Source organism: Pelophylax lessonae, assembly GCF_965119305.1.
Source record: "Pelophylax lessonae genome assembly, chromosome: 8".
In the NCBI taxonomy this organism is placed as follows: Eukaryota; Metazoa; Chordata; class Amphibia; order Anura; family Ranidae; genus Pelophylax; species Pelophylax lessonae.
The window spans coordinates 9,189,817-9,214,694 of record NC_138775.1 but is presented as its reverse complement, the minus strand read 5'-3'; the positions used below and the strand labels follow the sequence as shown (position 1 = coordinate 9,214,694).

Here is a 24,878-nt window from a genome sequence, read left to right as displayed (position 1 = left end):
TCATGTTCCCTCAGGCTAGGCAAAGTCATTGAGTGGTGATGTCGCCTCAGCCTAGGTAAAGCCACTGAACGGTGGCATCACATCCGCCTAAGCAAAGTCACTGAACGGTGGCGTCAAATTCTGCCTAAGCTGAGTTGACATCACCAGTCAGGGACTTTTTCCTAGGCTGAGGTGACGTCACCAGTCAGGGACTTTTTCCTAGGCTGAGGTGACGTCACCAGTCAGGGACTTTGCCTAGGCTGAGGTGACGTCACCAGTCAGGGACTTTGCCTAGGCTGAGTTGACATCACCAGTCAGGGACTTTTTCCTTGGCTGAGGTGACGTCACCAGTCAGGGACTTTTTCCTAGGCTGAGGTGACGTCACCAGTCAGGGACTTTGCCTAGGCTGAGGTGACCTCACCAGTCAGGGACTTTGCCTAGGCTGAGTTGACATCACCAGTCAGGGACTTTTTCCTAGGCTGAGGTGACATCACCAGTCAGGGACTTTGCCTAGGCTGAGGTGACGTCACCAGTCAGGGACTTTGCCTAGGCTGAGTTGACATCACCAGACAGGGACTTTTTCCTAGGCTGAGGTGACGTCACCAGTTAGGGACTTTTTCCTAGGCTGAGGTGACGTCACCAGTCAGGGACTTTGCCTAGGCTGAGGTGACGTCACCAGTCAGGGACTTTGCCTAGGCTGAGTTGACATCACCAGTCAGGGACTTTTTCCTAGGCTGAGGTGACGTCACCAGTCAGGGACTTTTTCCTAGGCTGAGGTGACGTCACCAGTCAGGGACTTTGCCTAGGCTGAGGTGACGTCACCGAAGTCACTGACTGAAGCTCAAGGAAGACTTTTTATTGATAAAAGCTGGAGATTTTCTGAGTAATTATCCTGTTGCTGTATATTGGGACATGTTTGGGATTTGTTAATGCTGACTGGTAAAGTTACTGACAGGTCCACTTTAATTTTCCTGCAATCAGCCAATCAGAACTCTTAAATATCCTCTTCACAAGAAGTCGCATGAATAAAGAACTTGAATTTGCGTCCACTTCAAATCCTAAGCGGCACAGACACACAGAAGTCTGGGTGTATATTTTCGGAGGATCAGATGATTATCTACTGATAGGATCTAGATTTTGAGATTTAAAGAGACGGTAGCGAAGTCTGAATTTGCGGCGGAGTGGACCGCAGTTTAATTCTGTGCGCCCGGCCTCTGATTTGTGATTGGTGTTTCTGGGTTAATCGTACTGCATGGTTGCCATGTCTGCCTGTTGAGTGATGGTGACACGGGACGGACGCTGCCCCGCGGCGCAGACACCGGTGTTCCATTTTGATAAAAGCGTATTGATTTCGCTGGATGTCCTCGTTTACATTGATAAAGGAGGTGCGGAGGGGACAGGTCTGTGCTTAGCGTTTAATGAAGCTACAGCGGCCTCCGTTAATAGGACTTCATTATTGGCGTGTTATCCGCTCTGTGTGTTGGCTGGGCCGCCTACCCTCGCCATTAATCATGTCACCCCATTGTGTGCGGTTTTATGTGTGCTGTCTTGTGTGCCCCTGTGGGATCCCACCCATACTATTCCCCCCCGCCATGTCTGATATTTGCTCCCTTTGATGTGCGGACCTTCTCTGCCATCATGTCTTGTTGTCTGCCCCTTCCAGAATCCCATCCGTGCCATTCACCCCGTGTCAGATATTTACCCCCTTCGGTTAGTGCAGTGGTCCTCAACCCTGGTCCTCAGGGCCCACTAACAGGCCAGGTTTGCAAGATAACTGAAATACATCCCAGGTGATATCATTTGCTGCTCAGTGATTGCAGTACTCTAGTCTGCATCTCCCCAAGGTAATACTTAAAATCTGGCCTGTTAGTGGGCCCTGAGGACCGGAGTTGAGGACCACTGGGTTAGTGGACCTCCTCTGACCTCATGTCTTGTTTGCCTCTGTGGGATCCCACCCATACCGTCCCTCCACTATGTCAGATATTTGCCCCCTTTGGTGTGAGGAGTCGGACCCTCTCTGACCGAATTTCTTGTTGTGTGCACCTGTGGAGTTCTACCTGTACCATCCCTCTATCACGTCACATATTTGCCCCCTTTAATTTGAGGACCCCTCTGACCTCATGTCTTGTTTTCTTCTACGGGATCCCACCTGTACCGTCCCCCACCATGTCAGATATTTGCCCCCCTTTGGTGTGAGGAGCCCTCAGACATCATTCATTCCCTGTCGTGTGCCCATGTGGGATCCCACCTGTACTATCCCCCCACCATGTCAGATATTTGCCCCCTTTGGTGTGAGGACCCCTCAGACATAATGTCTTGTCATGTCTCCCTGCGGGATCCCACCTGTACCATCCCTCCGCCATGTGAGATATTTGCCCTCTTCAATGTGAGGACCCTCTCTGACCTCATGTCTTGTTGTGTGCCCCTGCTGGGATCTCACCCTTACCCACCCGCTATGTCAGATATTTGCCCCCTTTGGTTAGTGGACCTCCCCTGACCTTGTGTCTTGTTGTTTGCCCCTGCCAAGTTCCCACATGTACCATCCCTCCACAAAGTCAGATATTTGCCCCCTTTGGTTGGTGGACCTCCTCTGACCTCATGTCTTGTTTGCCTCTGCGGGATCCCACCCATACTGTCCCTCCACTATGTCCGATATTTCCCTCCTTTGGTTTGAGGACCCTCTCTGACATCATTTCTTGTTGTGTGTACCTGGGAAGTTCCACTTGTACCCTCTCTCCGCCATGTCAGATATTTGCCCCCCTTCAGTTTGAGGACCCCTCTCTGACCTCATGTCTTGTCTTCTTTTACAGAATGCAGTACTGGGCCACGCGGCTGGAGCGCGAGTTTCATCAAGTCATGCGGAACTTCGCCGGGGCTCAACAGCTGCAAGGGGTGAGTACATACAACCTATTCGGGACATGGGGGACCTTCTCAGGGGCATGGGGGGGTTACTGGGTGAATTTTCATAAAGACCATCTGAAATCACAGAAACAAACTGCAATTTGTCAGTCTTAGGGCAGTTGTGTTGGGTGACTGTGCTGTCCAGTAGGCAACAGAGTTGGACCCAGTGCACTCCGTAATCAGCACTCAGTATCAGAACTAGTCAGACACGCCCCCCTCTCTTCTCAGACATGCCCCCCTCTCTTCTCAGACATGCCCCCTCTCTGCTCAGACACGCCCCCCTCTCTGCTCAGACACGCCCCCCTCTCTGCTCAGACATGCCCCCCTCTCTGCTCAGACATGCCCCCCTCTCTGCTCAGACACGCCCCCTCTCTGCTCAGACACGCCCCCCTCTCTGCTCAGACACGCCCCCCTCTCTGCTCAGACACGCCCCCCTCTCTGCTCAGACACGCCCCCCTCTCTGCTCAGACACGCCCCCCTCTTGGCTCAGACTCTTCCTTCTCTGATCAGACAATACCCTCTTTGGTTAAACAGATCCACTCTCCAATCAGAAAGCCCTCTCTACAGTCAACTATGCCCCGCCTTTTCTGATCAGGCACTCCTCTCCCTTGCAAAACACGCCCCTTTTCTGATCAGACATTTACCACTATCGTCAGACACGCCCCCTTTCTAGTCAAACTCGCCCCCTGTTTGATCAGACACACCCCCTGTCTGATCAGACAGTCCCGTCTGGTTAAACATGCCCCCTCTCTAATCAGCCCTCTCTATAGCTAACCATGCCCCCTCTCTGCTCAGACACGCCCCTTTCTGATCAGACACTCCCCTCTGTGCTCAGACACTCCTCCTTGTTGTCAAACACGCCCCCTTTCTGATCAGACATTTCCTTCTATGGTCAAACACGTGCCCTCGATGGTCAGACATGCCCCCTCTCTAACCGGATAGTCCCCTCTCTAGTTAAACAAGCCCACCGTTTGATCAGACACTCCCCTCTCTGGTCAGACACACCCCTTCCCTGATCATGCTCTCCCCTCTTTTGTCAAACGCACCCCTTTTCTGATCAGACAATCCCTACTATGGTCAGACATCCGCCCTCATTGGTCAGACATGCCCCCTCTCTGATAGGAAACTCCCCTCTTTAGTTAAACAAAGCCCCCTGTTTAATTAGACATGCCCCCTCTCTGATTAGACACTCTCCTTTCTGATCAGACATGCCCCTCTCTGGTCAGACACTCCCCCTCCCTGATCAAACACTCCCCCCTCCCTGATCAAACACTCCCCCCTCCCTGATCAGTCACTCCCCCCCTCCCGATCAGACACTCCCCTCTCTGATCAGACACTCCCCTCTCTGATCAGACACTCCTCTCTCTGATCAGACACTGCCCTCTCTGATCAGACACTGCCCTCTCTGATCAGACACTCCCCTCTCTGATCAGACACTGCCCTCTCTGATCAGACACTGCCCTCTCTGATCAAACACTCCCCCCCCCTCCCTGATCAAACACTCCCCTCTCTGATCAGACACTCCCCTCTCTGATCAGACACTCCCCTCTCTGATCAAACACTCCCCTCTCTGATCAGACACTCAAATGACCGGAAAGTCCCCTCTCTGATTGGAAAGTCCCCGCTCTGGTTAAACAACGTCCCCTGTTTAATCAGACATGCCCCCTTCTAATCAGGCACCCCCTCTGTGCTCAGACACACCCCTTCCCTGATCAGACATTTCTCTCTCTTGTCAGACACGCCCCTTTTCTGGTCAGACATTCCCCACTATGGTCAAATATGCCCCATTATTGGGTAAACATGCCCCCTATTAATTAGAAATGCCCCTTTCCGATCTGACACTCTCCCCAGTGGTTAGACACACCCCCCTCTCTGATCAGACACTCCTCTCTCTGATTAAACACACCCCTTCTCTGATCAGACATTCTCATCTCTGGTCAAACATGCCCCTCCCTCTCTCATCAGACACTCCCCTTTCTGATCAGACACTCCCCCTCTCTTGTCAGACAGATCCCTCTCTGGTCAAACAGGCCCCTCCTCTTGTCAGACACACCCCTTCTCTGGTCAATCATGCATCCTCTTAGTACACTTTTGATAAGGGGTGTGGCTGATAAGTGGGTGTGGCTGTTACTCAGCTCTGCTAGCAAAGAGCACTGGAGGGGGAGGACAGGAAGCAGCATTTTCCCTGTGAAAAAGGTAAAGTAATTTTCAACCAAGAATCTTTCCCAGATCCCAACATGCAGGGTGCAGGACTATCAGGAGGTAAAAAGCGGCTTCAGTCAGGCTTTAAATCGTTCTCCGCTGGTCATTCCCCCTTTTTCCAGCTGCTGATCCTGCCTGTTCTGGGGTGACAACACCCATTCGCTGTATCTATGTAGAGCAGCGTTGTCACATTAATCTGCTTTGGACTACAAACACCTCCCCCTGCCCTCATCTCCATTGTTGTATTGTTCACAGAAGGCAGCTAGGAAAGCTATTAATATTTTTTGAGATTTCAGGATTTCTGGCAGGATCAACAGGTATTTTCTGTACTTAAAGAAAACAAATGCAGCCACCGCATATGAGGACTGATAATATGGAATATATATATGACGTTTTGCTCTCTAGGCACAGGGGGGTGCAATGGGTGCGAGGTCCGGGCCCTGGGCTCTCTCTCGCTCTTTCTGTGTATGAAGCCGATCTCTGTACTTGTAACAATGTTGCAGCTTCACAAGTCGTTTTCCTGCCGCCAATAATCTGATTGTTTCATTGTCATCTCCAGCTGGGAGACGGCGACAATATGACTACTAATGTTTATGTGTCATCCGAGTGATATACATTCTATAAAGTGGCGTCTCCTTAATGCACGCCGCCATGGAAGAACGATGCGCTGCTTTTTTATTAGTTAATTATGTTTTAATAGCATAATATACTGCGATGACAAGACAATCTACTGTGCAGCTCAATCACCTGCAGGATCATCGGTGACTCAATAATGGCGAGACACAATGGTGAGATTTCCTACAGTAGTTTGTGTCTCTGCCCCTCCCACAATGATGAGATTTCCTGCAGCAGTTTGTGTCTCTGCCCCTCCCACAATGGGGAAATTTCCTGCAGTAGTTTGTGTCTCTGCCCCTCCCACAATGGTGAGATTTCCTGCAGTAGTTTGTGTCTCTGCCCCTCCCACAATGGTGAGATTACCTGCAGTAGTTTGTGTCTCTGCCCCTCCCACAATGGTGAGATTTCCTGCAGTAGTTTGTGTCTCTGCCCCTCCCACAATGGTGAGATTTCCTGCAGTAGTTTGTGTCTCTGCCCCTCCCACAATGGTGAGATTTCCTGCAGTAGTTTGTGTCTCTGCCCCTCCCACAATGGTGAGATTTCCTGCAGTAGTTTGTGTCTCTGCCCCTCCCACAACAGTGAGATTTTCTTCAGTAGTTTGTGTCTCTGCCCCTCCCACAACAGTGAGATTTTCTTCAGTTTGTGTCTCTGCCCCTCCCACAACAGTGAGATTTCCTTCAGTAGTTTGTGTCTCTGCCCCTCCCACAATGGTGAGATCTCCTGCAGTAGTTTGTGTCTCTGCCCCTCCCACAATGGGGAGATTTCCTGCAGTAGTTTGTGTCTCTGCCCCTCCCACAATGGGGAAATTTCATGCAGTAGTTTGTGTCTCTGCCCCTCCCACAATGGGGAAATTTCCTTCAGTAGTTTGTGTCTCTGCCCCTCCCACAATGGTGAGATGTCATGCAGTAATTTCCGTATGGTGAGGTGACATTGTAAAGGGGCCCAGAGCATGCCATTATTTTCTCTGAAAAGAACCCTGCAAGAGGAGTGAGACTCCTTTCTAACTAAAGTGGGGAAAGTCGGAAATCAATCCTCCATTCCCTTTCCCCCCGTAATCCCGTCCAATCCCGGTTTTATTCCCCCCGGTCCCTCCTGGCAGACAGCCGCAGTTCCACGTGCTCTATATGACCCGAGAGCCCCCCCGGCTCCCCTCCCCCGCACCGCTACCAGAAACATATGTTGTGTCTTTTAAAGAATTTGCATAATGAGGCCGCCTCTCATGAATAATGGATGAGCCGCGCGCCCGCAGTGGCCTCTCCGGAGACTGTCACACCGCCATCTATACATTGTTTATTATCTTCATTAGGGACGTCGTTGCGGGCGATGATGAGATCTGCTGCCTCCGATCGCCGCACGATCCGCCAAATATTATTCCTCCCGCCACGTGCCGCAGTCCCTCGGCGTACGGAGCGACAAACTGCCGCAATCGCGAAACGCAACCGACCATCCCTTTTTTTTTTTTTTAAATCGTGAAGACCATGAAGACCATGACACCCCAACAAATGAGGGGTCCGGGCCCCTTCATCGCGTCACGCTGGCCCCCAATCTGCTTTGGATCCCCCCAATAAGAATGTCGCACATTTTGATGCATTGGTCAGAAAAGCGCATTTGGGGCGTCTCCTTGCCGCCTTTTGGGTGTCATTCCCGGGACGCCTAGAATTCCTAATGGCACCCAAAATGCAGCCAGCAGATGCGCATTTTTTGCATGTGGCAAAACGCGCGGTGAAAAAAATGCGCAAACCTCAGCGTTGAATAGGTGCGTTTTGTTGTGCATAGCGCCTACGGGTCAAGTGAATGAGCGCAAAGTGAAAAAGGGCAAAGAAATCCCATAAAGACGCGTTCAGAGGACGCAAGGTGTAAATTGGGCCTAACAAGGAATAGCGCTACAAGCACGGCACACGGTTTTCGACTTTTTCAACTTGCGCAAGAAATGCGGGATTTTGCGCACATTCCTGAAATGCTCAGCTGTGAATGGGGTCGCAGGCTGCATTTAAACTTTGGCGCAATTTTACTTGTATTCATAAAATGCGCAAAATAGTGCAAGTGGTGCCCCAAAAGTGTCAAAACGCTCGGTTAAAAAAATGCGCAAAGCTCTACGTCTGAATAGGTGCGTTTGTCGCGCATAGGGCCTACGGGTCAAGTGAATGAGCGCAAAGTGAAAAAGCGCAAAGAAATCCCGTAAAGACGCGTTCAGAGGACGCGAGGTGTAAATTGGGCCTAACAAGGAATGGTGCCAAAAGCACGGCACGCGGTTTTCGACTTTTTCAACTTGCGCAAGAAATGCGTGATTTTGTGCACATTCCTGAAATGCTTAGTTGTGAATGGGCCCGGAGGCTGCAGTTAAACTATCGTGCAATTTTACATGTATTCATAAAACGCGCAAAATAGTGCAAGTGGTGCCCCAAAAGTGTCAAAACGCTTGGTTAAAAAAATGCGCAAAGCTCTACGTCTGAATAGGTGCGTTTGTCGCGCATAGGGCCTACGGGTCAAGTGAATGAGCGCAAAGTGTAAAAGCACAAAGAAATCCCGTAAAGACGCGTTCAGAGGACGCGAGGTGTAAATTGGGCCTAACAAGGAATGGCGCCACAAGCACGGCACGCGGTTTTCGTGCGTTTTATCAACTTGCGTGATTTTGCGCACATTCCTGAAATGCTCAGCTGTGAATGGGGTCGCAGGCTGCATTTAAACTTTGGCGCAATTTTACATGTAATTATAAAGCACGCAAAATAGTGCAAGTGGTGCCCCAAAAGTGTCAAAACGCGCGGTTAAAAAAATGCGCAAATCTCCATATTCAAAATGGTACATGAGCTACTTTGAAACGAATGGGATGTCCTATTCATGTAGTATGGAAAAAAAATGCGCGCATGCGCGACGCCTGTCGTTGCGCGTCGTAGCGTGAAAATAGATTTGGAGATAATGCAGCAGAGAGAAGTGAGACTTTTGAGTGGAGCAATGGGGGGGGAGTCACCCTGTTTGGGAAGCTTCCGCCTCTAACTGAATAATTGAGCAATTATATTAAAATGGGCGGAGCAGGATTTTGTTTCTGCTTCTGTAACCCCATTGGATAGATTCTCCCCCACTTCCTGTACTGGTGACACCCTGGCAGACTTTGACACACAGTTTGTCACTATAGCACGATTCAATGTGGCGTCTCAACAGCCAGATGTGTGCTATGCATTATGGGACAGTGGGCGTGTCTGAGCTGTGACTCTGAGCAAAGTCGATATTTGCATATTTCTTGCTGTGGGGTTTCCGCCTTCACCTTTATGGTGGACTGATCTGTACTTCAGTGACAGGTCCACTTTAAGCCCCCCCTCGGCACCCGGCATTCCCCGGGTTATAGATAATCTTTGCTGCGTCAGCGGTAATGTATATCGGGGCGGAGGGTGACGGGCGGAGACAGCTGGGGGGTCAGAGGTGACGTCTGTGTGAATTCTATAGAGTGTTATAGAAGACGGAGGGGGCGGGGCGCCGTCTAATGAGGGCAACATTGACACGGCGTAATACTGCGACATTCTGCAACATTGTATCACCTTCAGAGCTCCTCTGGTACAGAGGCTGATGTGACTGTAGGGGAGGGGACATTAGAGTGTAAGCTCCTCTGGTACAGAGACTGATGTGACTGTGGGGGGACATTAGAGTGTAAGCTCCTCTGGTACAGAGACTGATGTGACTGTGGGGGACATTAGAGTGTAAGCTCCTCTGGTACAGAGACTGATGTGACTGTGGGGGGACATTAGAGTGTAAGCTCCTCTGGTACAGAGACTGATGTGACTGTGGGGGGACATTAGAGTGTAAGCTCCTCTGGTACAGAGACTGATGTGACTGTGGGGGGACATTAGAGTGTAAGCTCCTCTGGTACAGAGTCTGATGTGACTGTGGGGGACATTAGAGTGTAAGCTCCTCTGGTACAGAGACTGATGTGACTGTGGGGGGACATTAGAGTGTAAGCTCCTCTGGTACAGAGACTGATGTGACTGTGGGGGGACATTAGAGTGTAAGCTCCTCTGGTACAGAGTCTGATGTGACTGTGGGGGGACATTAAAGTGTAAGCTCCTCTGGTACAGAGTCTGATGTGACTGTGGGGGGACATTAAAGTGTAAGCTCCTCTGGTACAGAGTCTGATGTGACTGTGGGGGGACATTAGAATGTAAGCTCCTCTGGTACAGAGACTGATGTGACTGTGGGGGGACATTAGAGTGTAAGCTCCTCTGGTACAGAGACTGATGTGACTGTGGGGGAGGGGACATTAGAGTGTAAGCTCCTCTGGTACAGAGACTGATGTGACTGTGGGGGGGACATTTAGAGTGTAAGCTCCTCTGGTACCGAGACTGATGTCACTGTGGGGGAGGGGACATTAGAGTGTAAGCTCCTCTGGTACCGAGACTGATGTCACTGTGGGGGAGGGGACATTAGAGTGTAAGCTCCTCTGGTAAAGAGACTGATGTGACTGTGGGAGAGGGGACATTAGAGTGTAAGCTCCTCTGGTACAGAGACTGATGTCACTTTGGGGGAGGGGACGTTAGAGTGTAAGCTCCTCTGGTACAGAGACTGATGTGCCTGTGGGGGGGGGGGGGACATTAGAGTGTAAGCTCCTCTGGTACAGAGACTGATGTCACTTTGGGGGAGGGGACATTAGAGTGTAAGCTCTTCTGGTACAGAGACTGATGTCACTTTGGGGGAGGGGACATTAGAGTGTAAGCTCCTCTGGTACAGAGACTGATGTAATTGATAATTGTTCATTGATTTGGCAGAGAATTCTTTGGATTATCCGGCTGTGGCGGTTGCCCGGGGAGCAGACCTGTGGTTGGAGCCATCATTAGGTGAGAAAGTTTGGAGCACTGCAGGGGAGTCCCAAGTCTCGGGGTCTCGATGCAGCTCAGGGGACAGGCAGGGCACGCTCTCACTTGTAGTTCCCTATCTGAGCTCCAGGTTTTGCTCCCAGCCAATGGATAGGTTTATATTGCCGCCTCCTCTTCCTCACCCAATGAAGCTTCTTGGGGATGCGCGGCGCTCCGCGAACCCCCTGCGCTCCTCTCAGCGCTCCCTACGCTAATGACATGCAAATGAGATGCTAATGTGCCCACGATAAGTTATGTGGAGCAAGAGCTGAGAAATGAATCAGCCTGGGACCTGTCCCCCCGGGTGGTGATTAATGTGCGTTCAGTGCTGGTGGCGGGCCTCACTGGCGAATGGCGCCCCGCGACAGGCTGCCATGTTCCCGGAGACGGCGACGGATCTTGATTGGACTTTGTGGACCCCGGAGGAAACTCTTCTGGCTGATGGGGGAGGGGGGGGGATGCGCATCTTGCTATAATCTTTTTGATTAGCACTAAATCACTCGTTGCGAGGAGGATGTCCGGGGGGGCGAGCACCGTGCTCCGATGGGCTGGTGACGCGCCTTCCAGTGGTCGGTGACAAGCCAGGCGACTTTATCGCACAAAATTCCAAAGATTGCTCCTGTCTGAGGATTTTATTCCGTGTCGTCTGCCGGGTGCCGAATCGCATTATTGTCACCTAATTAAAGTAGCCGGATAGCAGAGACGCCAAAATCACGAAGAAACCCCTGATCGCCTCATCGCTGTGTAACCGGAGCGCGCCAAATTTATTTACAACATTAAAGTGGACCTTTTCCAGAACTAAAACACCATCCATGGACTCCACTCAGGGCCTAGGCTGAGATGATGTCATCAGTCTGCTGCAGGCATGAGGTAACATTTGCTCAGTCTCCCCTCCCCCCCAGTGATCAGACTGCAACATTGTAACTTTGCCTAGGCTGGGATGATGTCATCAGTCTGCTGCAGGCAGGACAAGGCTTTTCCTGAGTCTCCGCTAGGGATCAGACTGCGACATTGTGACTTTGTAACTTTGTAGCAAGTCACAAGATGGGAGCCTGCAGCAGGGGGTGAAGTCCCCACGTTACATGCGTTTTTCAGACGCGTGCGTGCGATCAGTTGCGGCCGGTGTGTTAGGGGCGCCGCCCCCCTATCCATGCGTCCGGCCCCCTAATCTACATGCAGGGGCGCCGGACGCATGGAGTTCAATGGGGTTTTTTTTTTTTGTGAAGCACGTGATTAGAGCCAGAGGCTCTAATAGGCTTCAGAAAAGAGTGGACCCGGGGCACAGAGCAGTGCGCCCCGAGCCCACCCATTGTGTGACAATAGCGAATGAAATGTCGCTATTGTCACATGGATCCTCCTCCTGGCCAATCAGGAAGCGGGTCTTAGACGTGTTTCCTGATTGGCCTAAAGGCGAACGTTTGCCATTGGCCGAGGAGGAGGGAGACGTGCAGGACTGAGGAGAAGCCGCCGCACCGGATCAGGTTAGTGCTGGTCTCTCTGCACACTGTGGCACTGTGCATTGATGGGGGCACACCGTGGCACTGTGCATTGATGGGGGCACACAGTGGCACTGTGCATTGATGGGGGCACACTGTGGCACTGTGCATTGATGGGGGCACACCGTGGCACTGTGCATTGATGGGGGCTCACTGTGGCACTGTGCATTGATGGGGGCTCACTGTGGCACTGTGCATTGATGGGGGCACACTGTGGCACTGTGCATTGATGGGGGCTCACTGTGGCACTGTGCATTGATGGGGGCACACCGTGGCACTGTGCATTGATGGGGGCTCACTGTGGCACTGTGCATTGATGGGGGCACACTGTGGCACTTTGCATTGATGGGGGCACACTGTGGCACTGTGCATTGATGGGGGCTCACTGTGGCACTGTGCATTGATGAGGGCACACTGTGGCACTGTGCATTGATTTGGGGCACACTGTGGCAATGTGCATTGATTGGGGGCATTCTGTGGCACTGTGCATTGATGGGGGCACACTGTGGCACTCTGCATTGATGGGGGGCACGCTGTGGCACTCTGCATTGATGGGGGCACGCTGTGGCACTCTACATTGATGGGGGCACACTGTGGCACTCTGCATTGATGGGGGCACTATGTGGCACTCTGCATTGATTGGGGGCACGTTGTGGCACTCTGCATTGTTTGGGGGGCACGCTGTGGCACTCTGCATTGATGGGAGAACGCTGTGGCACTCTGCATTGATTGGGGGCACGCTGTGGCACTCTGCATTGATCCTAGACCTCCTCTGTAACTCTAAACTGGTAACCGTAACATTTTTTAAAAATAATCGCCTATGTAGATTTTTAAGTACCATAGTTTGTCTGCATTCCACGAGCGTGCGCAAATATAAAGCATGACATGTTCGGTATCTATTTACTCGGCGTAACATCATCTTTCACATTATACAAAAAAAAAAATGGGGTATAAAAGAAAAAATGGGGTATAAATCTGTGTTTTTGTAAATTAATTAAAGTGTAATTGCGTTTGAATAACCACTGCGCAAATACAGTGTGACATAAAAAATTGCAACAATCACCATTTTTTATTCTCTAGGGTCTTTGCTAATATATATATATATATCATGTTTAGGGGTCCTAAGTAATTTTCTAGCAAAAAAACTGATTTAATTAATAAAAAAAAAAAAAATTAAAAGCGCAACAATCACCGTTTTTTATTCTCTAGGGTCTCTGTTAAAAAAAAATATATATATATATATATCATGTTTGGGGGTCCTAAGTAATTTTGTAGCAAAAAAAAAAACTGATTTAGTTAAGAAAAAAAAATTGACTCGCCTCGTCCCTCCAAAGCTCGTGCGCAGAAGCGAACGCATACGCAAGTCGCGCACGCATATGAAAACGATCTTCAAACCACACATGTGAGGTATCGCCGCGATCGTCAGGGCAAGAGCAATAATTCTAGCCCTAGACTTATCATGTTTGGGGGTTCTAAGTTATTTTCGAGCAAAAAATACTGATTTAAACTTTCAAAGTGCCAGAAAAAGCCGGGTCTTCTAGCGGTTAGAGTCACATCTTCCCCCCTGCACAACAGCTGAACTTAGAGATGAGGCTGAGAGCTTATTCACACCAGGCGCGGCACAGGATTGCGTGCAAAATTGCGGACATGCGCTCGTGCTCTTCTTAAGGGTACCCCCAAGTATCCAGCAAAACCTGTGCGTTTGTGCCCGCAAACACGCATTATGCGTTTTTGGTGCGGCGTCATTTAAAAAAAAATGGTGCAGATTTCACCCACATAGGCCAGGCATTGAAATTGGCTGCCCTAAAACGCGGCACACGGGAAAAGCGCGCCTTGAAGGTGGGGGGAAGGTAGGGAGCAAGGGGGTGAGCGACTCCACATCCCACCTGCACTCCTTTCTCGGAGGTCCATTAAATGATATAAAACTGTCGCTCTTTTCTGCGGCGTCGTGGCGGTTTTCCGCTTGTGTGATCTCACGCAATTAGTCGCCCACTTTGTAGCGGTTTCCAGCGAGCCGCGATAGACAAGCTTATTCCTTCTTTTCCTCCACCTGGGTGATTAATCTTATTTAATCTCGCCGTGTTTTTCCTCCAGAGAGATTAATCGCAGCAGATCTAATCACGCTTCAGTGAAAGACCCTCAAAGCCGCAAACGTACGCGCACAGTGCGGGAGAGATCAATAAAGGGGGGAGGGGCGAATAATAAGAGCTGAAATATCATTGTGTCCCTTCGTCTATTGTCCTATAAATAGGGCCCCCACCTTCAGGTCACCGGAACCTCTCCGCCTCTACGCGCCCTCCTGCGATTTGTTCTCTGCCCATCGCATTCCCGCCGTTCTGTCTGCAGATCGGGCGCCGTTCTCAGACAGGCGACTTTGTTTCCTCGTTCCCTCTGCATATGAATTTTCTTTATCCAGATCCTAATGGGGATAAACATCTCTGCTGGGGAGGATGGAAAGCACCGATGGAAGCTTGTAGGGGTGGCAGATGAGAGATGCAAGAAAGTAAAATGAAAGCGGAGGACTTCTTTAAAAAGAAAGGAGAACCTCCACCAGAAAGTTCTGTCAGCTTTGTATGGTTACTGGAAAAAGGAAACCAGTGTTGGCCCCTTGGGGGCGCCGGAGAAGAGTGGGGGGGGGGGATCTGCCCAACAGAATTCCCAGTTCCTACAGATATTCACAAACCAGTTCATCGCTAAAATACAACCAAAGATGTCACTTCCTGGGAGGGATAATCCCATAATCCTGACAAATGCACCCTCCAAACTGCCCGCCATCAACTGTGGGAGGGGCAGAGACACAAATTACTGCAGGAAATCTCCCCATTGTGGGAGGGGCAGAGACACAAACTACTGCAGGATATCTCACCATTGTGGGAGGGGCAGAGACACAAATTACTGCAAGGAAATCTCCCCATTGTGGGAGGGGCATAGACACAAACTGCTGCAGGAAATCTCACCATTGTGGGAGGGGCAGAGACACAAACTACTGGAGGAAATCTCACCATTGTGGGAGGGGCAGAGACACAAACTGCTGCAGGAAATCTCACCATTGTGGGAGGGGCAGAGACACAAATTAATACATGAAATCTCACCATTGTGGGAGGGGCAGAGACAAACTACTGCAGGAAATCTCACCATTGTGGGAGGGGCAGAGACACGAATTACTACAGGAAATCTCACCATTGTGGGAGGGGCAGAGACACAAACTACTGCAGGAAATCTCACCATTGTGGGAGGGGCAGAGACACAAACTACTGCAGGAAATCTCACCATTGTGGGAGGGGCAGAGATACAAACGACTACAGGAAATCTCACCATTGTGGGAGGGGCAGAGACACAAACTACTGCAGGGAAATCTCACCGTTGTGGGAGGGGCAGAGACACAAACAACTGCAGGAAATCTCACCATTGTGGGAGGGGCAGAGACACGAATTACTACAGGAAATCTCCCCATTGTGGGAGGGGCAGAGAGACAAACTACTGCAGGAAATCTCACCATTGTGGGAGGGGCAGAGACACAAATTAATACAGGAAATCTCCCCATTGTGGGAGGGGCAGAGACACAAATTACTGCAGAAAATCTCACCATTGTGGGAGGGGCAGAGACACAAATTACTGCAGGAAATCTCATTATTGTGGGAGGGGCAGAGACACAAATTACTACAGGAAATCTCACCATTGTGGGAAGGGCAGAGACACAAACCACTGCAGGAAATCTCAACATGGTGGAAGTGAAATAGATACAAATTTCTTCTGGAAATCTGACCACTAGAGTCTCTGAGCTGTAAAAGAATCTATTAGGTGGTCCAATTCCCCACTACCCATGAAGAATATTAAATTCAGTTTGGGTGTAGTTGTCCTTTAAGTCTTTATCTTTTGTGTCTCTTTCTATAAGCTCTCAGTACAGATGTAGGATTAGGAAGCTCAGAGGGTAGTAGCGGTGCTGCGCTGGTTTCGGCCCCTCTGGCTGGGCCGGGTATATTTTATATATTTGTTTTTGCTCCGGTTGGGGCTGTCGCCTCGCTGGGCTGTGTGTTTGTAATCTGCTCAGACCTTGGCACACCTTGTCTGTCTGCACGCTTCTCTGCGGACACGCCATTAATCAGACAGGCGGCAAGCTGTGATTGGCTGATAAGCTTCACCTAGTGGACAGATTGAGGTGTTGGGAGAGATAACAGCAAATCCCGGCGTTTCCTATCTCTGTAGATCTCGCTGTGCCATAGCCGCCCGTCCTCACCGGGGCTTAATAGATCAGATCTGCTTGTGCTATTGGCTCATTGCACAGAAGGGACATTATACAGCGCTGGGGGGAGGGGGGGGGGTGAGGACGACAATGAGGGGCCATTTTATGCATGGCATGGGGGTGTCTATTTCTGAAATATTGTTGGATTACGCTTTCTTAAAAATATCTTATTCTGTAGTGGCGGCGACCCAATAACTGCAAAAATTGCTAAAATTACTGTGTCATGTCACACCGAACTTCCCCCAGTTTCACTTCTCACTTTTTCTCCAGTTCATAAAACTTTGACATGGAAACCTCATATATAATAAAACATAAGTAAAAAAATTGCGAAAGGCGATAAAAAGCTGTCTCTGCCCCTCCCACAATGGTGAGATTCCCTGCAGTAGTTTGTGTCTCTGCCCCTCCCACATTAGTGAGATTTCCTGCAGTAATTTGTGTCTCTGCCCCTCCCACAATAGTAAAATTCCCTGCAGTAGTCTGTGTCTATGCCCCTCCCACAATGGTGAGATTTCCTGCAGTAATTTGTGTCTCTGCCCCTCCCACAATGGTGAGCTCCCTCCCAATAGTCTGTTCCTCTGCCCCTCCCACAAAGGTGAGATTTTCTGCAGTAGTCTCTCTCTCTCTCTCTCTCTCTCTCTCTCTCTCTGCCCCTCTCCCATTGGTGAGCTCCCTCCCAGTAGTTTGAGTCTCTGCCCCTCCCACAACGGTGAGATTTCTCTGCAGTAGTTTGAGTCTCTGCCCCTCCCACAATGGTGAGATTTCCCCCAGTAGTTTGTGTCTCTGCTCCTGCCACAATGGTGAGATTTCCCCCCAGTAGTCTGTGTCTCTGCCCCTCCCGCAATATTGAGATTTCCCTGCAGTAGTTTGTGTCTCTGCCCCTCCCACAATAGTTAGATTTCCTCCAGTAGATTGTGTCTCTGCCCCTTCCCTAATAGTGAGGTTTTCTCACAGTAGTTTGTGTCTCTGCCCCTCCCACAATGGTGAGATTTCCTGCAGTAGTTTGTGTCTCTGCCCCTCCCCCAATAGTGAGGTTTACTCGCAGTAGTGTGGGTCTCTGCCCCTCCCACAATAAAAGTGTTCCGTCACAGATGCACTCTATAATTCTTTGTGTATTCTAGATTACATAGAATCCAGTGGGGAAGGTGACCCCATCATGTAAATTTGTAAAGGCTGCAGAGGTTGGTTGCAAAGAGGAATGGCATTTGGGAGACTGGGTTGGTACTGAAAGCTCTTGAAAATTTTGGTAAATTTTTGGTTTCGGTTTGAGTTGTCCCGTAGATAGTACAATTGGTTCACCAAAAGATTGTCCCCAACCTGCCATGATGCTTCGTTGGGCCCCGAGAATATCCATTCCGTTGAACATTGGACACCTGTAGGGATTCATCACCAATTTCGGGAAAGGCACGAAGATGAAAGCACAATGTTGGCGGTAGATGGCCGGATTGAAGTGATTTGTAGAAGTTCGATTGTTCCGAACGGACGAGACACAGAGAGAAATTCTCGTCAGTAAAAGACGGATAGATGTCTCCATGGTCTGGTATTGGACAAAGGATGAGGAACATTGGCCGCGGTTGGGTCATTGACCCGAGTCGTTGAGCCGTGCTCCGCTCGATGTCTGTATTCTTAGGAAGAATGGCGGTGAAGTGAGTCGGAAGAAGTGTTGATGGAGCCATAATTGAGGTTAAGGAAGGTTAATGGCTGTGAAGGTCAGGAGAACGCTTCGTCCTTTTCGTCCTTCCCGATGCGCATGATTAGAAGATGGCCCTGGTGTCATGGGTGAGGGGTATCAGACAAATACAAATGTCTCCCCCCTAACGCCTTCAAACGGTCTTCCAACTACGGCCTACCAGTTGTTCAGGAACTACAATTCCCATCATGCCTAGTCATGTCTGTGAATGTCAGAGTTTTACAATGCCTCATGGGATGTGTAGTTCCGAAACAGCTGGAGAGCCGTAGTTTGAAGACCCCTGGTAGACCCTCCAAATTCAAAGCACCCTACGGTGGCAGAGCTGTCTGACGCGTGCCAGGGTGACACGTGGACCGGCCCTCCCGCCCCCTTCTGCTCACGTGACTCACAGGTGGCTGGCTAAATTTATCTGCCAATGTCTAATTTGTGGCACATAAATAGCAGATCCTAGATTAGTGCGATGCGTGCAAAATCTCAACGACCACTTCATCGCCGGAGCGGAGAAGGAGAGGGAGCTGCTTATTATCCCCTCCGGCTTGTGTTTTCAGGGTGACGCGCTTCCTAGCAACCGAATGTAATGACACGGAGTAACTCCTCGCTGTCACGGGAGATAAAACCCGCCAACATCTGCTCCATGCTGATAAGTCACATGACGTGCCGCGCCGTAGACTCCATGGCCGTTGGGCCCGGCCGTACACCTGGGCTTTCAGGAGGAGCATACGGTTTGCAATGCTGTTACCCTGAGAATGCGGCATGGGGGTCTTTAGGTTGCCTAGGATGCAGCTATGTTCGATGTGCCCAAATGGTTCCTTTAAAGCCCTGATCCTTATCCTGCAGCCCTCTGGTAATCCATGTGTGGCCCCTTGGGCCCCAGCGGACAGCGGTCGGAGTTTTTCCATGTCTAGGTTCACTCAGGGACAGTAAAGGAAAATATTAAACTGGTTTCTATGTCTCACACATCTGTACTATTTATGTGCTGTGAGTTCTCTTTTACCGACCTTTTTATAAAGGATCCTGCTGGGAGGAAAAAATGTGCCGCCAGTCATTTTTTTAAGGGGACTGTGAGGAGCCCCGAGTTGTAAAGGGACTGTAATGGAACTGAGCTCTAGCAGTCCCTTGTATTTTGTCCCTGGTCTCTCCTGCAGCATGTCTCCAGTCTTCAAACACTCAGTCTCCAACTTTAACTTGTAGTCTGTCCTCAGTCTCCAACCATGTCTTGTAGCATGTCCTCAGTCTCCAACTTTAACTTGTAGTCTGTCTCCAGCCTCTAACCACATCTAGTAGCATGTTTGTAGTCTCCAACCACCACCTGTAGCATGTCCCTAATTTTCAACCACTTCCTGTAGCATATCTCCAGTCTCCAACCTGGTCTTAGAGCATGTCCCCAGTCTCCAACCACCTCCTATAGCAAGTCCTTAGTCTCCAACCACCTCCTGTAGGATGTCTCCAGTCTCCAACCACATCCTGTAGCATGTCCTCGATTTTTAACCAACTCCTTTAGCATGTCCCCAGTCTCCAACCACCTCCTGCAGCATGTCCCAGATTTCTAATCACCTCCTGTAGCATGTCCCCAGTCTACAACCTGGCCGTGTAGCATGTCCCCAGTCTCCACCTCCTTTAGGATGTCTTCAGTTTCTAACCACCTTTTGTAACCTGTCCCCATTTTCCAAGCACCTCCTCTAGCATGTTCTCAGTCTTTAACCACCTCCTGTAGAAGGTCCCCAGTGTCCAACCACCTCCTGTAGGATGTCCCCAGCCTCCAATCACATCTTGCATCATGTCCCTGATTTCCAGACACATCCTGTAGCATGTCTTAAGTCTCCAACCATGTCCTGTAGCATGTCCCCAGTGTCCAAGCAGGTCCTGTAGCAAGTCCCCAGTCTCCAACAACCTTCTGTAGCAGGTCCCCAGTCTCCAGAGACTTCCTTTAGGGTGTTTCCAGTCACCAACTACATCCTGCATCATGTCCTCAGTCCCCAACCACCTCTTTTTAGCATGTCCCCTGTCTCCAACCACATCCTGTAGCATGTCCCCAGTCTCCAAAGACCACTTTTAGGATGTCCCCAGTCTCCAACTACATCCCGAAGCATATTCCCAGTCTCCAACCACCTCCTCTAACATGTTTCCAATCTCAAGCCATGTCTTGTAGCATGGCCCCAGGCTCCAACCAACTCCTGTAGGATCTTCCCAGTCTCCAACCACATCTTGTTGCATGTCCCCAGTCTTCAGCCATGTCTTGTTGCATGTCCCTAGTCTCCAATGATGTCCTGTAGCTTGTCTCCATTCTTAAACCAGCTATTGTAGCATGTCCAATCACCTCCTGTAGGATATCCCCAGTCTCCAACCACATCCAGTACTGTGTCTTCCATCTCCAGTCGCCTCCTGTAGGATGTCCCCAGTCTCTAACCACGTCCTGTAGCATGTCCCTAGTCTATGACATTGTCCTGCAGCACATCCCCAGTCTCCAATCACCCCCTGTAGGATGTCCATGCTCTGACTATATCTTATAGCACATCTCTATTCTCTGACTGTTTTACATGGCATTACATAATATGTGTGGCTCAGCTTTAGAGGCTCGCGGTGGCCATACACCTCTCTAGGTCAGCCGTGAACTCCTATGTCCATTGGACAGCCCATCCCACACAAAGATTTCCCGTTTTGCTGAAAACCATTTGTGGGGGGTCACTCCCACCGAATAATTAAGGTTGATGTAAACCGGAACTGGAGGACATTTGTTCTGCTCTGTGAACTGCATCTTTTGAACAACTTTTGGCACAACTTTGTTTGTTAGTTTTGCCCAAAAACTGCCTTTTGTTGCTTTTTAAAATGTCTTCAGTAGGGATGGGCCGAACACCCCCCCCCCCCCCCTGTTTGGTTTGCAGCAGAACTCCCGAACAGCGAAAATGTTCAAACCCGAGTGGGGAACCCCATTAAAGGCTATGGGAGTCAAACAGGAAAAAATCAAAAATGCCCATTTTGAAGGCCTATATGCAAGTAATTGGACATAAAAGGGGCATGGGGGTCTGGGTACTGCCCTGGGGGGACATGTATTAATAAAAAAAGAAAGGTTGTCTCCTTAATGTGCCTGTAAAGTGGCGCATCTGTGGCACGTATAAAACATGCTGCAGCAAAAATTATATTTTTAAAGAAAAACGAGTCAAATCCCATTTAAAATGACTCGCGGTTACAATTGCCGACACCTGGCTATTGAAAAAAAATAAAATAGTGTATGGTAAATAATAATACATAAATTAATCATACATAAATAATAGTAAACCCCTAACCTTAACTTTTTTTTTTTTTTAATAATAAAATCCCAAACAAAACATAAATTACTATAATCATAATTATTATCATTATTTTTATTATTATTATTATTATTATTTTTTGTTTATTTTGTCAGAGTTGGGGTGTTTAGTTATTATTAATTATTAATATTTTATTTTTTAAGGGGTTAGGGGTTAATTGTTTATTATTACTTGGTATTCATTTATTGAATTTATTATTTATTTATGATTATTTTTATTTATTTGTGTATTTAATTTACATTTATTTATTCATTTATTATTATTATTATTATTATTAGTAGTAGTAGTAGTATTAATACCTTAAAAAATAAATAAAATAAGCATAACCCCAACTCCTAACCCTAACCTAACCTAACCTTAACTGTAACCCCTTACCTTTACAAAAATAGTAATAAATGAATAATAATAAAAAAATAAATTACTAATACAATAATATTTATTTATTTATTTTGTGTCTGGGCTAGGGTGTTTAGTTATTTATTATTATTATTATTATTATTTTTTTATTTAAGGGTTAATTATTTTTTATTATTACTTAGTATTCATTTATTGAATACATTATTTATTTATGATTATTTTTATTTATTTGTGTATTTATTTTACATTTATTCATTCATTTATTATTATTATTATTATTATTAGTAGTAGAAGTAGTAGTAGTATTAACACCTTAAAAAATAAATAAAATAAGCATAACCCCAACTCCTAACCCTAACCTAACCTTAACTCTAACCCCTTACCCTTACAAAAATAGTAATAAATGAATAAAAATAAAAAAATAAATAAATTACTAATACAATAATATTTATTTATTTATTTTGTGTCTGGGTTAGGGTGTTTAGTTATTTATTATTATCATTATTATTATTTTTATTTTTTAAAGGGTTAATTATTTTTTATTATTACTTATTATTCATTTATTGAATTATTTTTTTAATTATTTAGTAATATATTTATTTATTTGTGTATTTATTTTACATTTATGTATTCAGTTATTATTTTTAGTATTAGTAGTATTATTACCACCCGAACTACAGTATATAAATAACCATAACCCCCTTATCCTAACCCTAACCCTGACTCCTAATTCTAACTCTAACCCCTTACCCTAATGGAAAAAAAATATTAAAAAAATTATTAATAATAAAAAAAAGAAATAAAAACTGATGGAAAAGCTAAAAATGCTGAAATCCCTAGCAACAAATGATGCAACAGATGATCGTTTTCTCTATTGACTAAAAAAAAAACGGCAAAGCTCAAAACCGCTGTATAAAAATGCGCAAGTTGCGCATAAAAACGTGGCTAAAATCACGCATAAAAATGCCGGTAAAAACGCTCAAGGTGTGAATGCAGGAGAGTAGAATTTTTTATAGACAGGGATGAAAAAAGCGTAAGCTCTTGAGAAATCCCTTCTTTATTTATTTATTTTTTCTCCTGGGAATTTCACGTGGTATTAATCCGCAAAGTGTCTTCCGCGCATGGCCTCCCCCCCCCCCCCCCCTTGCGGACCTCTCCCGGGCGCAGGAGATAAGAGAAGGCGCCCAGATGACTCTAAGCCCGCCGCGCTCGCCGCTGCAGACGCTTTGCATTCGGTATGTAATCTCCTGGGCAGGGATGCTTGTCATTAAGCCGCAAAATCTCGCTCCACGGCAGCCATTTTTTTTTTTTAAATGTAATTTTATTTTTATATTTCCTTTCCTGACCGCGCGTTCTGCGATGGGATTGTCGGAGTGCGAAGCGAACGCACAAAATTTTTTTTGTTTTTTTCTCTTCTTTTTCTTTTTGATTTCATTCCATTTTTATATTTCCGTTCCTGACCGTGCGTTCCGCGATGGGTTTGTGGAAGTGAACGCAAAAAAAAACGTTTTTTTTTTCCTTTTAATTTTTTTTTTTTTTTTCAAATTTAGTTTAATTTTTATATTTCCTGACTGCACTTTCCGCGATAAGATTGTTGAAGCGAATGCACAAATTTTTTTGTTTTTGTTTTTTTTTTTCTCTTCTTTCTTTTAAATTTCATTTCATTTTTATATTTCTGTTCCTGACCGCGCGGTCCGCGATGGGATTGTCGGAGCGCGAAGCGAGCGCACAAAACTTTTTTTTAAATTTAGCTTAATTTTTATATTTCTTGACCACGCTTTCCGCGATGGGATTGTCGTTATGTTTTTTTCTTTTCTTCTTTTTTTTTTTATTTCATTTTTATATTTCCATTCCTTACCGCGCTTTCCGTGATGGGATTGTCGAAAATGTTTTTTTTTTTTTATTTAATTTTTATATTTCCATTCCTGACCATGCTTTCCGCGATGGGATTGTCAAAGCGAATGCACTAAATTTTTTTTTTCCTTTTTTAATTTTTTTTTTTTTTTTTTTAATTTAGCTTCATTTTTATATTTCCTGACCGCGCTTTCCGCGATAAGATTGTTAAAGTGAAACACACAAAATTTTTTTTTTGTTTTTTTTATTTATTTTTTTAAATTTAATTTAATTTTTATATTTCCTTTCCTGACCACACGTTCCGCGATGGGATTGTCGGAGCGTGAAGCAAAAGCACAAAAATATATATATTTTTTTTTAATGTAATTTAATTTTTATATTTCTTGACCGCGCTTTCCACGATGAGATTGTCGAAGTGAACACACATACATTTTTTTTTTTTTAATTTAATTACATTTTTATATTTTTGTTCCTGACCGCGCTTTCCGCGATGGAATTGTCGAATCCAACGCACAAAAGTTTTTTTTTTTTTTTTTATTTCATTTTTATATTTCCGTTCCTTACCGCGCTTTCCATAATAGGATTGTCAAATGTTTATATTTTTTTTAAATTTAATTGAATTTTTATATTTCTGTTCCTGACCGCGGTTTCTGCGATGGGATTGTCGAATTCAACACACAAAAGTTTTTTTTTTCTTTATTTCATTTTTATATTTCCGTTCCTTACCGCGCTTTCCGTGATGGGATTGTCGAAAATGTTTTATTTTTTTTTTTTATTTAATTTTTATATTTCTGCTCCTGACCACGTTTTCTGTGATGGGATTGTCAAATCAAACGCACAAAAGTTTTTTTTTTTTATTTCATTTTTATATTTCTGCTCCTGACCGCGCTTTCCGTGATGGGATTGTCGAATTGAACGCACAAGTTTTTTTTTTTTTTTTATTTCATTTTTATATTTCCGTTCCTTACCGCACTTTCCATAATAGGATTGTCAAATGTTTATATTTTTTAAAAATGTAATTGAATTTTTATATTTCCATTCCTTACTGCGCTTTCTGTGATGGGATTGTCGAAGCGAACGCAGGAAAAATTATTATTTTTTTTTTTTTAGTCTTAATCTTTTCATTTTGTGCCGCATGTGACCCCGGGATCGGCGGTGAAGGATTTGCGGGTGAAAAAAGCGTCTGGCACGTGCGAGGGAGGGGGAGGGGGGGCTGCATGGAGATGAGGTGGGCGAGGAGCGAGCCGATGTGTGTTTTTATATTTTTTTTTCACGTTCTGCGAAGTGTTACTATACAGAGAGCGCGCGTCGCGCGGCGTTGGCGTGCCGAGAGGGGATGACATAATTAGACAGTTTGAGAGTGACACCTGGGCTAATGTGATCGTCATTAACGGG

At 47.0% G+C, this 24,878-nt stretch overlaps 1 protein-coding gene across 8 annotated transcripts in view; it reads left to right on the top strand.

Annotated features, from left to right (window-relative positions):
• Positions 1–24,878, top strand: part of CACNA2D2 (calcium voltage-gated channel auxiliary subunit alpha2delta 2) — a 354,828-nt gene that overhangs the window by 73,801 nt on the left and 256,149 nt on the right. For all 8 annotated transcript variants that reach the window (XR_014225571.1, XM_082265447.1, XM_082265445.1 and 5 more), the window contains exon 2: positions 2,790–2,871. Coding sequence is in view for 7 of the 8 variants with exons in the window: in XM_082265447.1 (XP_082121573.1) it covers positions 2,790–2,871 (82 nt within the window). In the remaining variant the exon portion in view is untranslated. The remainder of the gene's footprint in view (positions 1–2,789; positions 2,872–24,878) is intronic.